Below are 14,886 nucleotides of genomic sequence, written 5' to 3' on the forward strand. Positions count from 1 at the left end.
CCAAAGCTCCAGCACCCAGGGAAAAAGCCCAGATCCTCTGTATCTGCACTGGGGTCTAGAACAAGGAATCGATTGCTCCTGGCTTTACAGTAGGACTGCAGCTTTGCAACTGGGCTCTCCAGGCTGGTGGCAGGCACCCAGGTCAACTGCCATCTGCACTATTTTAGTTTTTATAATTTCCTTTCTCCTTGGCATGCTGTGAGCATTGATTGTTCAAAGTAACTGATTTTCCCCTAATATAAGTATCTAAGAGTTTCTCATTTTCATAAGAAGTGTCGATCACTTGGTTTCTTCTTTCATTTTACTATATGTACCAAACAGGTATCAAGTGCATGTGACATGCCAGGCTCTGTGGTAGGCCTTGAAACTGTATGTGACAAAAGAGAAGTCCTGTTCTGTTGGATTCTTGACAGCTCTTCATAAAGCAAAGGAAATTTTATAGGATTTATTTAAGTGATAATTTTGGCTATAATTTTTGTTTAGTGACTTTTTTTCCAGACTTTATTTTTATTATTTTCATTATATGTATGCATGTATATCTATGCAGTCATATACATAGGTGAGTACAGTCGCCTAGGGAGGCATCAGATCCCTGCAGAGCTGCCCAATGTAGGTATCCAAATTCAGGTTTTCTGCAAGAGCAGTAAGTCCTCTTAACCACTGAGCATCTCCCTAGGCCTTTTAGAGACTTTAAAATACAAGTGTGCCTGTGTTGTAATTGTCCTGGTTCTGTTCTTTCTTGGCAAGATAAGTAGGGTAAGATAGGGATGAGGTAGCTTTGGGACTTCAGAACCCCTGTCCTGACCTCCTCCTCCCCCTTTCTTCTAGCCCTGCAGTCCTTCATCCGAGCCTATGCCACCTACCCCAAGGAGCTGAAGTCTATCTTCCATGTCCGGTCCCTACACCTTGGCCATGTGGCTAAGAGTTTCGGACTAAGAGATGCTCCTAGAAACCTCGGTGTCTCTGCTGTGAGAAAGGCAAGCTTTAAAAGGTGAGATGGGTATTAGACCATGTGCAAGTTTCTGTTTACATTAGCAGGTGAGCTCACGTGGGGGGGGGGAGAGTGTGTGTGTGTGTGTGTGTGTGTGTGAGAGAGAGAGAGAGAGAGAGAGAGAGAGAGAGAGAGAGAGAGAGAGAGAGATACACCACTAGTGTCTGCCTGTCTTCAGTACAGAAGCACTTGGACCATGAGGAAAAATCATCCCTAATCAGTTGGACACAAACACAGTGGGGATTTACTGAACAGGAAGATGGGTCTGTTGTCTTCATGCCCCACTAGAATAACTTGGGAGGCTTTTTTTTTTTTTTTCTTTTTTCGGAGCTGGGGACCGAACCCAGGGACTTGGGAGGCTTCTTGTGTATTCTATATCATTAGCTCTGGTGCTTAGTTTTGCACAGACCCTTGCCCTTTCCACCACAAAGTGCACATGTAGGTGCAGGATTGCTTCGTCCAAGGAATCTTTGTGAAAGGAATGTCAGTGTAAACAAAACTGACCTTTGAGTTCAGTTATCCTGAGTCCCCGGAGTGGAGAACTTGGCTTGTCCTTGAGCCCAGTCCCACAGTACTGACCTAAGCTAATGATTGTTCAGCAAGCTGTCTGTATGTCTGCATTGTCTGTTTTCTCTCCTTCAGGAGTGGTGGTCTTCCAACAGCCGGCTCAGCCTCCTACCATAGTCTGAGCGCTGGAAGCCCCTCTGGGGGCTCTGTAGGGGTTGGGGGAGGGGCATTTTTTTGGTGACCTGTGTGGGAGGGACACTGTGAGTGTTGGAGTATAGAAACTTTGCCTCCCTTGCCCAGGTTTTGGTGTAAATTCCTTGACTGCTCGGGTACTTACTATGCTGTGTGCCTTTTTTCTGCGTACTAGTTCCAGGTGCTGCCATCGACCTCCAGTAACCATGTGTGGAGCTTAGGCATACTTGTGCTGGTGTTCCCTTTACCAGGAAGCACTTGCTGCCTCACCAGCCCAGTCAGCACCTAGCTTCAGAGGGAAGGGGGCTGCCCAGTGTAGGGTTTTAGAGTCAGGGGCCTCAGACTTCACTTCCAGCTCCGTTCTGACGGGGTCCTGGGAAGCAGATGACTTAAGTGGCAGCATTGACATTACCATGAGAGGCCACTGGGGAGAGAGCAATCACCACCCCATGTCTCAGCTGACCCTAGCCAGCAGATGGGCATCAAGACCACTATACCCCTGTGAGCAGCTGATTGAACTGGGCTTTATTCGGGAAAGAATGGGCTGATTAGCTGCTAAAGAGCATGTACGATGGTATGGGGCAGTCTTTGATGTCGGGCTGGCGCAGCAGGGAGCCAGGCAGTGAGTGACAGCAGTGTGTCACAGGATTACTCTGAGTGCCTATGCCACTCTGTTCTTACCCTGTCACCATGTGGAACAACCCTTTTCTGCTGTGTCCTTATTTTGAAGGTGTTTCTCACCACGTATCCCTCCCCTGGCTTTCTAACACAGACGGGCACTGAGGAGACTGTAGCTACCTTTTTGTATTTGGGAAAGTGTTGTCACTCCTGGAAAAGAAGTGGCTTTGCAGCTAATCTGCACATGCACTGTATAATTGTGGCCAGGGTGAGTGGCAGGGAGAACCTGACAGATTGTCCACACTTCTTGGTCAGGACTCAAGCAAATGCCAGTTGCTGCTTTTTTTTTTTTTTTTTTTTTTTGAGGGCTGCAAAGAAAAGTCCATTAAACCTCACAAGGTACAAAGAGTTAGGCCTGCTGTCGCCATGATTATTGTTCTGAGCTGAAGGTCTTCCCTGAAATCTGCCTGTCAGGAAAGAGAACAGGGTCCTTCTGTCCCGTGCAGAAGAGTACAGTGGTGGCACTAAGTTCTCAGTGCTCTGCTTCCCAGTTCTGGTTCCTGCTGTGCTCAAACCCATGATGTCTGCTAGCAAAGTCCAGCCAGATGCAAGCCTGTCGACTTCAGGTGGGAAACTTCGTGCTTGTCAGGTGCAAGCCAAGGGCGGGCAAAGGGGTTTTGTCTTCCGTGTACATGGCCTCTTTCTTCACACATCCACTTCTCAGAGCAAGAAAATAAGTAACATCTCTAAATGAGATCCTAACAGTCAGGTCTCTGTCAGCCTCCCGACCCTCAGCTTCAGTTCTGAAAAGGAACAGTAAACATCTCTCTACACATAGGAGTACAGTCAGAGTCACAAAACCTTTCTTGGCACCTACACACAAACCTGTCAACAGCCCCCACCCCAAACATCTACACAGATGCTGCTGGTAAAATATTGAATGGCCCCTCAGCAACATTCATCACAAAAACAGCAGTTCCCAGGAAGCAAAAGTGGTAACCTAGTCCTCTAAAATTGCCATCTTTCCTAGAGACCTGGGGGCGGAGCCTGTCTGCTGCACAGGGTCGGTTGGACTGTTGGCCAAGGTGTCTGTGTAGGCGTGAATGAGTAAAGCGAGTCCAGGGACATGCTCTGTGAGGGCCATAATTCCTTTTCACTCAGTGGGAAGCGGTTCCAAAATAACAAGACTGATGCCACTGATAGTGTGGAAATGTGACTGCAGTTTCTAAGTCCCCATCTTGTGTGAATTATTCCCTACACCAAGCCCACTTTCCCAAGACAGTTCTCTCAGCTTCTGCTGACATCTCCAGTGTGGTCATCAGCCACAGTGTCATCAGAATCCAACTCTTGGTTCTGTTCTCAACTCATCTCCTTTAAAATTAATTAGAGGAATGGCAGTCTCAGTTAACTGTTTTAAATCATTTTATTTGACTTGTATGTTCTCTCAATTCATCCTTGTCAGAGCGTTACTAGCTCCCATTTTGCCTACAAGACAAGCATTCTAAAGCCTCCTCCTAGATGTGGCTGTGCTTAGTCAGGGAGAACATGCTGAGAGCTGGCTCTACCTGGCCAGCACAGCACAGCATTTCTTAACCTCCACACTTCTAAAGCCCCACAAGTCTTTCATGTCTCAAAATAGTAAACATCTTTATGGAAATCACACATGGCAGTCAGTTACTTGCAGACAGCCTTGACCCTCCCTGAATCAGCACCGAAGCCTTATCACTGAAGTTCACTGGCTTGGGGCACATTCCCTGTTAACAGCCGTCACTGTGCTGTGGCACTGTAAACAGATAGGAAGGGCTCACCCATGTGACTGCTTAGCTCTTGCTGTTGGTTCTGTTTGTTCCCCATTAGCTGTCTCCCTTGCCTTCCCCTTGCTTCCTAAGTCTATTAAAGTGTCACACGACGGGTAGGCTAAGTTACTTGAATGCTGTGTGCACCTTTAGGCACACGCCAAGAACTATGTCTCAGCTCTCTTGCCTCTTGAAGGAAGATTCTTGGGCACCATGTTATCCATCATTGTGGAGACAAACCAGATGCTGAATACGAAACATTGCTTCAGTGTCTTGTAAGACACAAGCAGTTTGCCATTGTGGTGATGGCCTTGTGACTGGTCTGGTCCTTTCTGCTGGCCTCCAGTAGCCAAGTATTGCTGGGGCTAAGGACCAGAGAATGTCTGGAAGCAGCTGCAACCTTCCAGCACTCTGGAGCAACCTTGAAAGCAGAATCAGGTTCCCTGAAGATGAGCACTAAGAAGCTGCAGCTGTGTCACCCTGTGAAGCAGTATCCTCATCATTAGGAGCAGCTTGCCTGCCAATTTTTACGTGGCATTTACAACCTCCCTAATATCACTTAATTAGCTGAAGGGAAACCTGGAATCTTGCCCATTGTGAATTTTTTCTCAATTTCTTTGAGCCAGTTATTCTGCAAACAACAGACTGGCCAAATGTGAGATGAGAGGCTGGGCACAGCCACTTGGAAGCTTGAGGATTTCTCCATGCCTGCCTCCTGCACCTGAGTTGGTGCTCTCTTGGTCCATCTTGCAGCACGTAACAACCTTGGTCCCTTAGGCCTACTTGACTCCATCTCTTCCCTAGACTTCTAAAACTCTTGGGTTTAAAACTCTTGAGTACTCTCAGCTGCTGACTTCTGAGGTCCTGGTCTTTCCATGCCTCCTGTGGTCACTGCTGTGCAGACAGCTCCCACTCCCTTCCTAATCTATGCAACCCTGACGTAGAGTCTTGGGTGACATCCTGCTGTCACTTTCAAGACCTGGGCCTGGCATGGGCCCTCACCCTTCTCCTCTCAGAGTTGCCTGGGCAGGCAGATGTCCTCACTTGTTCTGACACAGTGGCACAGTTGGTTCTAGGGTGGGATTTGTCTGAGGCCCCTCAGGAGAAACTCTGTTAGGCTTTGTTCACTGTGCCTGCAACTCACTCCTGGCGCATAGTAGGTACAAAGGAAACACTGTGACTTAGATGGGTGGAATCCTTCTGGAACTCTGAGGGAAAAGGAGTCGTTCTACTGTGAAGGGAGGTGAACCCAGTTACTATTCAGTGAACTGTGAAGATGGCCAATCCTACATGGAGGAGCCCTCATCTTTCAAAGCTCTGTGTCCTAGGTGGCCACCCTTCTGTGTGGAGAAGAGTGGGGCTAGACTACCCCCAGATTGCAACTAGTCCCCTAGGAAGATCAACTTGTCTCCTTGGCCTCCCAGGGAGAGTGTGGACAGAACAAAGTCTGCTGGGGAGCACCATGAAACACCAAGTGCCCAGGCCCCATCCCAGAGACCACAGTTCACTCAGAGAGCAACAGAGAGATGACAACAGACTTGACCTGGGGACTAAAAAGGATGTCATTAACAGTGTGACGGGCAGGTGCCAGTAGAGTCTGCCACAGAGGAAGGGCAGAAGAGCTATGCAGCAGGCCCTTGGCCAGACAGTGGAGTAAATGTGCAGGTGCAGGCTGGGTGCTCATCCATCAAGAAGGTGGCTGAGTGAGTGAGTGGGCTCTTCTGGGTGGAGAATACTAACAGCACAGGGCATGGGCCTACCTGTCATAAGCCCGTCCAAGTGGACTGGCCACGTGGGCCCTCCTCTCTCTGCCCTGCTGCCCTAGACTCTGGGGTAATTACAGCTCTGCACATGCAACCTTTACATCTGCCCTTCTTGTTCCTATCACTGTTTTTTTTTTCTATGTGACACTGTGCAATTACCAGCTTTCTGCCTCCTTGTGGAAAAAACACACCCTCATCCGCACCCAGCTAATGAGGCGATTAGGGGGAATTCACAGTGACCTTGAGCTTCCTCCACACCTGAGTCACCTGCAGACCGCAGGAGCCATAGGGTATGCTTTCTGTCACACAGTCAGGCTGACAACAAAGAGCAGGAACCCAGCCAGCCTCTCCTGGGAAGACTGGAGATGGTGATGTTTGTTGCTAGAGTCATCCCAGCACTGGGATTGGAAGCTGTGACTGGTCTCAAAAGCTGGCCACACCAGATGAGGCAGCGTGCAGCAGGACTCCTCAGGACTCCTGCTCTATGCCAAGCTGATTCTCTTGTATGACTTATCCTGTGGAGACCCATTCCCGGCAAGAGTGATGTCTGTTCTTAGAGTCTTCTCGAGCTAAGTAGCAAGCATGTAGCCCTGTTAGGGACTGTACTCTACTCCCTCCCTTCTCCCCTCTGTGTGTGTCTGCACCATTGGTTCTTTCCTCCCACTACTGTTCGTGGGTTCAGGGTGCTGACTGGATTCAGGTCAGCAGGCTTGCACAGCAAGCACCTTTACCCAGGAAGCCATTTTTCCAGTCCAAGGAGATTTTTTTTTTAATGTGAGATTATTCTTTGTGTAACCAAAGAAATGGACTTAGAGAAAGAGACAAGGTTGTATGTAGAGCAGGTGAGCTTTACCGCTCTGCTTATGGGGTAGCCAGCAATAGGCCTGTAACGAGATACTCATGAGTAAAGTCTGGCTCTGAAGTGGTGTCAGTTTCTGTGTGTGCAGAGGTAGCAGAGGTAGCCGGTTCTGGAGTTGACCCTTCCTGAATAGTCCTAACCCCTAGCACTTTGTGACAGCCTAACTGTCAAGTGGGAAAGGCAGCAGCAGATCATCAGCTGGTGTCAGAGGAAACCATGAATGCTTGGCCTGCAGTGCAGGGTGAAGCCAGGAGTGCTCTGGAAAGGCTCTCTTCTTCCTGTGGCCTCTTTCTGATCTACCATGGCCTGGCCGTCATCTCTAACACTCTTCTGATGAACAGTATAGCCTGTGCCACAGTAAGCCTGTGTCTCAGACGCCACTTTCAGGGATGGTGGCCCCAGCATATCATTAGATTAGAGTTCCCCAAAATAGGCCACAGTTCCCACCAGTTGTTCCCTGTGAGACTCACTCACTTGGATGTTGTGTGTGCACCATTTGCATACAGCAGCAAGGTGTTGGTGACAGCAATCAACCAGTCCTTGGTCCACAAGAGGCCACAGATAGATGGCAGCCCTTACCTCCCCCTTTATTCCATCTGTCCCATATTATCCCTACTAATAACACTCATCTGCTTCATGGAAACCGTTCACACGTACAGGAGACACTGCCCAGCACAGGTGCCCAGGTGGGCACTTGCAGTAGTGCAGCTCACGATGTCTATAGGAACTGTGACTTGATGTCCACCACCAGGGCCTGGCCCCATCCTCAGAGGACCTATTTTCATCCTCCTGTGTCTACAGATGAGGCTGCCTGAAGCCCCACCGCTGTCAGCAGGGTGGGTCTCTCCAGAGCCTTCCAAGTCCAGATCAGACCTGGCTAACAGCCGGGTGACTGCACTCAGGAGCTCCTTTCCCCTTACTCTCCAGTAAGGGCCTCATGTATGTCCATCTTGAAGGTCACCTTCTGAGCCTGTCCTTTGGGTCCAGTAGAGCATTGTGCTGCCCTCCCTCTGTAATGTAATAAATGCACCCAGGTCGCAGACAGAAGGGTTAGATAGGAGGGCCAGAGGGCTGAGCCTTCGGATTGGGCCCAAGGCTCTGCTCTTAAGCTGGTCAATGTGTTTGTTTTCCAGGACTACCCACTACTTACCCACCTTAACAATAATACTATTTGTATGGAGCTCTGAAATAACACCAAAAGTCTCTCATGCTTCTGCTGTTCATCCTCTCTGCTCAGCCCTTTTCTGAACTTGCTGCTGACTTCAAGTCATCAGCTTGATGAGTGTCTGAGTTGGGGTTCAAACCACTGCCAGCAGATTCTGTTCTTTTCCCTATCCCCCAACATGGCCACCTGACGTTTGAGGTCCATGCCTAAGGGCTGAGAAGTCTCCTCAGAGTTTTGGTCTCCTGGGCTAAGAAAGCTCAGGGTTCCTCCCACTTGAGGACTCTAGTTCAGCACTTCCTGAGTCACCTGACAGGGCCTCTGCACTCCCACATAGTACATGAGCCCTAGCTTCTGCAGGCTTTTGCCAGTTGGCACACTTCACGTTCCCAACATTGGTCTGCTTTTAGCTAAGGACTGTTCAAGTCTTCAGTAGCCCTGGTTTTTGATAGAAGCTGAATGTTCAGGTGTCCCGGTTACATTTCTATTAACTGTGATAAGCACCATGATCTAAAGCAACTGGGAGGGGAAAGGATTTGTTTCAGCCTACAGTTTAGCGTCCATTCCTAAGGGATGTCAGGGCAGGTACCTAGAGTCCAGAAGTGAAGCAGAAACTATAGAGTAATCCTGATTTGCTTCTCATGGCTTGCTCGGCCTGCTTTCTCATACTATGCAGGGCCACCTGCCTGAAGCAGCATTGCCCACAGTGGACTGGGCCCTCACACATCAATCATTAATCAAGAAATACTCACACAGTCGTGCCCACAGGCCAGCCTGGTGCAGGTTTTTCTCAATTGCGTGAGGTTTCCTCTTCTCAGATAACTAGCCTGCCTTAGTGGACAAAAGCAGCACACGTTGCTTAGGCCTGACTTCTGTCTGCAGTGGGGTCCATGGAGACACAGAACGTAGACTTAGTTGGATCCTGAGAGTCAGGATAAAACCTTCAGTGGTTGGGTTGCCAGCTAAGGTCTTTGCCCATCCAACTAAAAGCTGGGCCTGGCTGATGCCTTCCTTCCCTTTCCACTCATGACTTAGCGAGCTGGGTGTTAAAGGGCATGCTCCCCTTCAGGAGGCCAGCTGATCCTCCCATGCTGGCTGCTGCTTCACCTGAGTTCCATGCTATACTAGGGGAGGGCTGGCTCTCGCTCGCGCCAAGAGAACCTGGTGATAGTCACAGTGGAGAAACTTGTAGTCAGCCTGAGGTCATTCCTGCCTTCTGGATTGTATACATACACTCAGTTTCCCAGATTAGAAAGCAGGAAAGACTAGAAAGGAAGACTTGGTCCTCGGGCATCTTAATTACACTGCAACAGAAGAGGGCTTGGGAAATCAAGTAACTGTGAGGCCAAAAAGCAGTGAAGTTTTCAAAAAATAGAAAATCCAAATAGAACAAATTACACCTGTTTCCTGTAAACCAAATATACTGATTTTTATCCATCATTATTGAAAGAGCACATGCCCATTTTATAACTAAAAGCCAGAAGTTACACAGAAACTCACAGTCCGAGGTTGGACTTACTGTTTAGTATTATGGGTGACACTTGGAAAGAAATGGTTGCATTTGTGTCTTAAGGCAATATGAAAGCAAGATGAAGTTGAAGCAGTAGTCATCAAGAAGATATGCTTGAGTGGTTTTAAAATCTTAAAACAAGGCTGGTATACTGGTACACACCTTTAATCAAAGCTCTCAGAAGGCAGAAGCAGGCAATCTCTTGAGTTTGAGGCCAGCCTGGTCTACAAAGAGTCCAGGACAGCCAGGGTTTTGTCACACAAAGAAAACCCTGTCTTTAAAAAAAAAAAAAAAAAAAAATCCTAAAGGCTTTGCTGTGCTGTGACCCTAAAGCTGTTTTTCAAAATAAAAAGAAGAAATAGTGATTTAAAGTGGATCTTTTCCTGTCATGAGCTGGGCATGGTAGCATGCACTTCATCCCAGCACTTGGGAGGCAGAGGCAGGTGGATCTGAGTTCAGACGAGCCTGTCCTACAGAGTATATTTCAGGACAGCCAGGGCTACACAGAGAAACATTGTCTTGAAAAAACGATGGATGGATGGATGGATGGATGGATGGATGGATGGATGGATGGATGGACGGACAGATGGGTAGATGGATGGACGGATGGATGGATGGATGGATTGGATGGATGCATGCATGCATGGATGGATGTATGGACGGATAGATGCATGGATGGGTGGACAGATGGGTGGATGGATGGACGCATGGACAGATGGATGGATGGGTGGATGGATATAATAAATTATGTCCTGTAAAAGAATGCTCTGAGCAGAGTCCTGGGTTAAGTTGCGTTTTGCCCAGGCAGTGCCTGTTGAACTTGCAGATAAAGTCAAGAGCTGCGTGCACTACTTCCCTCGGGGACCTTGGTGGCAGTGGGGACGATCACTGGTCAGGCTGACTGCTCTGCTGGCAGTTTAAGTAGCAGCACCTGCCTGCTCTGCTGAATAATCTAGCCTAGAGAACAGGGTCTTCAGCCTTCACTGTGAGAGAGTTCCCTGCAGTTAGATAAACTGATCTGTTGCTTGGTAACCACAGTGGATGCTCAGGAAGCCTGAGTCAGAAAGGCTGAGTCCAGCCAGGTATTTGGAGGGCTAGAAAGTTGGCAGGAGCTGAGAGACAACGGCAGCTTGTCAGAAGGCGTGAATGCCGGATGCGCGCTTTGGGTTTCGAGGGTTCACCTTCCCATCTGTACTGCACTTTCTCAGCTATGGGCCTAAGAACAAAGGAGAAAACTGGGAGTTGGCCATGGGAGAAGTGCATCCTGTTGGCATGGCTTTTGTGACATCAGTGAGGCCCTGCAGGGTTGCCCATCTAATAGCCTGAGTTGGAATGTATAGGTACCTGCTTGTTTGCTGCATGAGTGGGCCACTGGGTTTGTGTGAGATGCTAGGAAGGGTGACGGTGATTCATGAAGGTGAGCAGGACAGCTTGTGCCTGCTAAACATCCGCTGCCCCAGAGCTCACCCATCTCTGTCCCACCCTGCTCCCTGCCTGAGATCAGATGTACGCTGGCACCCTGGAAGGGGCCTATGGGGTGTGCTGTCACTGGCAGCTAAGGCATGGGTTTGATGCTCTGGGCCACTTCCCACAGGCTGCCTTGCTCTGTAGGCAGTTCAAGGATCAGTCACCAGGTAAGAGTTTGTTTACTATTGTCTCCAGTGATGGCAGAAGCAAGTGCTTTTGCTTGGCAGAGTATTTTGAGAGAAATTTTGCATATCTTGAAGCTTACTCAGGTTGTTAAATTTAAAATTATACACATTGTGAGTACCTACTTCAAACAAGAGGGAAGAAAAGGCATCCCTTCCTGTCAGAACCTTTCGTTCTGTCACGTAACCTGACTAAAAATAAACTCCATGTACAGGAACTTGCAGCCTTTGCGATGGAGCAAGGCAGCGCTTCCAACAACCATCTGCACAGGCCTGGAAGCTCAGACGGCAGGCAGCCTTAGAGCACATGCTCTCCCTGTGAGGAGAAGGAAGGCCAGGGTCAGCGTGGGGGCACAATGCATAGACCCCTGTAAAACAGGGATAACATGGGTGCAGGGATGTATGATGCTAGTGGTCTGAACTTGCCTCAGCACATCTACTGAATAAATAAAGTCCTAAGTGTCATTGCTAACACACCCTTTCCTCAAATCTTTTTCCCTAGCAAAGACTGACTTTCTCTGTTGCAAGAAAAATCAGCTTCTTACAACTGCAACCCTGTACTCTGGATAAGATTATTATTATTATGGGATTCTTCAAACCTTTCTAATCAGGTTAATAGCACAGTGCTGGCTGTGTCTAATTCTTGGACTTTAAAGGACTGTTTATTTTGAGTACAGGGTTTCTGACCACCACAGCACGGAACATGCTGTCAGGTCAGAGAGCAGCAAGTGGCCTTTCTTGAGCTCCTTACACTGAGTTTCCCTGGGTTGCTGCCATGTGAGTGCTGAAAGACTTTCCAGATGGCCAGCATGGACTCTCACTGCCTCTGAGTTCATTCGTTTTATTCTTCCGTGCATTCTCACCTCTCCGTGTGTGATTGCATTTCTACAATTTCTCTCTTCTGATCAGGTGGTAGGACTGAACCTGATGGCAGGCTTTGGCATCTTGTGGGTCAGGACAGGGATGACCTTGTAGCCCAAGGTTTATGTAGTGGTTGCGTTTAGATGCCCTTGGGCTTGGGTTCTATGGGATCAGGGTGTCTTCTGCACTTAGTGAGTGTTGGAGCATCTGTGTACATACCCAGCTTGGAAGCTGGCCTAGCAAGGTACTGTGCCTATAGTCTGCCCTCAAGGGTTCATCCCAGGACCTGCACATGGATGCTTCACAGCTGAACTGCTTTGTACTCCCAGGTTTCTGTGGGCTTCCCCACCCATGGGCAAACTGCTGTCTCATACACCTCCTTTGCCGTCAGAAGTGAGTATAGGTTTCTTCTTTTCTTCCCCCATGAAAACAACTCAGAACAAAGCCTCACTTTTAAAAATGCCATGATATTTTGCCACCATTATGAAAATCTGTCAGTACCGTATCTAATCTTCCGGTGCATAGACTATCAAAACAAGTGCTACTGAAGAGGCTGCTCTTCTGCTAATACAAAAATGCCAGCCTCCTGGGCTCACAACCAGCTGCTGTCAGCCTCTCTCCCAATGGGAAAGAAAACACTAAAGTTTCCCCTGCTGTTACTGTTCCTTAGGCCTGACCCTCGGAGGAAGACCCAGAGGAAGCACCACCTTGTGCCTGCTGAAGTCCTGCACTCGGAACACTCCAGTGGGCTGGAGGGCAATGGCACGAAGGGCAGAAAGCAAGGCCTTCGGATGGCACCCAGCAAGCCTGGGCTACGGAGATAATGAAGCTGCTTTTGCATCCGGAAGCTGCTGCCAGCCAGCAAGCTTCTCTGGGTTGTGTTTTAATTTCTACAGGACCAGGTCAGGGTGGATCCAACATGGCCTCTCAGCTTTAGATTGATGTCCTGTTATTAGTGAAGATTCTGAAAAATGACTGGCACCTCTCCCTGAATACAGACTCACAAGAGCACAGACCCTCACCTGTTGGAGGAGGAGCCCTGATGAGACCAAGTAGGCCGGGGCCAGTGCTAAACAGATACCCACCTTTGGCCAGGCCCTGTGAGATTGCACTCATGGACAGCAAGCATCCTGTGTGTCAGCCTGGAGGAGTGTAGCTCCTGGCAAGCTTGCCAGATTAAGCAGCCACATGTGTATTGCATGAGTGCTGTAAGATAAAAGATGTTAAAAACAGGAATTGAACTTTGTACAGAAGGATAAAATAATTATTGAATAGTTATTTTCTTAGTCCACATGTTCTGTTAGGAAGGGCCGAGGGCTTTTACTTTAGGTCAAAAGCCTGGCTGTGTTGGAGCAGCGCCTCTGTCAACGCTGTAAGCGCAGCACAGCACCATGCGTGTTGCCTCCCTTCATGTCCACAGAGGACTCTCTTTTCTCTGGGCTAATTGATTTACTGGTGCCTTTTTATTACTTGCCTTTGAAATCAAAAGGCACCAGCACCCGATCTTGCCTTTTACCCTGGGGAAGCCTCACTGCTCTTCAATGTCTGAGGTCTTTGTGTGTGACCTAGACCCAGAACCCACACACCATTGTGTTTCTGGGAGGTTTGAAAGAGGATCCCTGGAGCGTATTGATTTCTCAATAAATGTAAGATTTGGGCACTACAGAGGACTCAGGAGACAAAGGGTTAAAGCTCAGCATGCTCTATTCAGACACCATTCTGTGTCTGCTTTCCTCTGGGTTACTGTGTGCCCAGCCCACCCAGGCCCTCTGAAGCCAGCCCTAGGGCAAGTGCTGTGGTACCACTCTGCTCCTCCTGAGAGCTGGCAGGGTGGACACTGTGGCAGGGAGAGGAGGAAGGTCGGGGAACACCCACACTAGGAAAAAAATGCTATGGATGGGGATCATGGCGGTGCCAGGGTTGGCAGTCACAGAATCGGGAAAGCCTGTTGGTGAGATTCAGAAGGAGAATGTGAAGCTGCAGCAGGTGTGGGCTGACTGCACAAATCGGCCACCTTTCTTTGGATTTGTAATGACGTACATGCTTCTGATGGGAAACAAGGGATCAAACTATGAAGATTGACCGAGCTGTGAGGAAACAGGATTAGTGCCTGTAAACAGGGATGGACATGTAAAAACCTGAGTCTGCCTCCCCGCAACGTCTAACAGCTCCTCCGCTCAGGGCTGTGAGGTGTGCTGGACGTTTCTGAAGTGACCGCACCCAAAGTGGGAATTGACACATGGAGTTTCTAATTTAGCAAGGGTGTCTTGTCAGATGCTGGATGGACCTGCTGCTTAGTGAACACGGCACCCAGTCGATAAGGTGATGGAGACTTGACAGATTAAGGGTTAAAGGGAGTATCTCATGGATCGTGATAAGTTGCACATTCCAGGTATCCACTGGACACAGTATGTTAGCCCATTCTACTATACAGTGTGTGTGTGTGTGTGTGTGTGTGTGTGTGTGTGTGTGTGTGTGTGTGTGTGTTGGTGTTTTGCCTGTGTTTGAGTCCCTGGGGGTGTCAGATCATGTGGAGCTGAAGTTACAGACAGTTGTGAACTGCCGTGTGGGTGCTGGATTTTGAATCCAGGTCCTATGAAGCGCAAACAGTGCTCTTTACTGCTGAACCATCTCCAGCCCTTTGTGTATATTTTTAATCATACCTTTTTCTAAGGTCCCAGACTTAGTGTATCTCTGACGTCAGTCTGGTTGCCGTATTAAAGTCTCAGAAGATTCAGACAGCAAAGGGAGGGCTGTAGAGTACTTGTTTGGGACCCAAAGCGTCTCCCTTTGTAGTCCAGCTGCTGTCCTTTGTGAAGAGCCATTCCTGGAGGGCAGAGAGCCCTTGGTACGCAGCTGTCTTCAGTGACTCGATGGATCTCCTCCACTCCCACAGAAGCCAGGGCCAAGCATGGCCCAGCCAAGGAAATGTATGGTAGCCCCGAGGGCTGCTCTGATTTCTCCTCCTGGCACAAAGG

At 48.8% G+C, this 14,886-nt stretch overlaps 1 protein-coding gene across 3 annotated transcripts in view; it reads left to right on the forward strand.

Annotated features, from left to right (window-relative positions):
- The window catches only part of Ddx31 (DEAD-box helicase 31), a 65,165-nt gene extending 51,594 nt beyond the window's left edge, over positions 1–13,571 (forward strand). For 2 of the 3 annotated variants that reach the window (XR_015683062.1, XM_087652612.1), the window contains 2 exons: positions 829–991; positions 12,579–13,571. Coding sequence is in view for 2 of the 3 variants with exons in the window: in XM_087652612.1 (XP_087508738.1) it covers positions 829–991; positions 12,579–12,732 (317 nt within the window). In the remaining variant the exon portion in view is untranslated. 3 annotated transcript variants of the gene reach the window in all.
- The last annotated feature ends 1,315 nt before the right edge of the window (positions 13,572–14,886 follow it).

Source organism: Rattus norvegicus, chromosome 3 (genome assembly GCF_021556685.1).
Source record: "Rattus norvegicus strain SHRSP/BbbUtx chromosome 3, alternate assembly SHRSP_T2T, whole genome shotgun sequence".
NCBI lineage: Eukaryota > Metazoa > Chordata > Mammalia > Rodentia > Muridae > Rattus > Rattus norvegicus.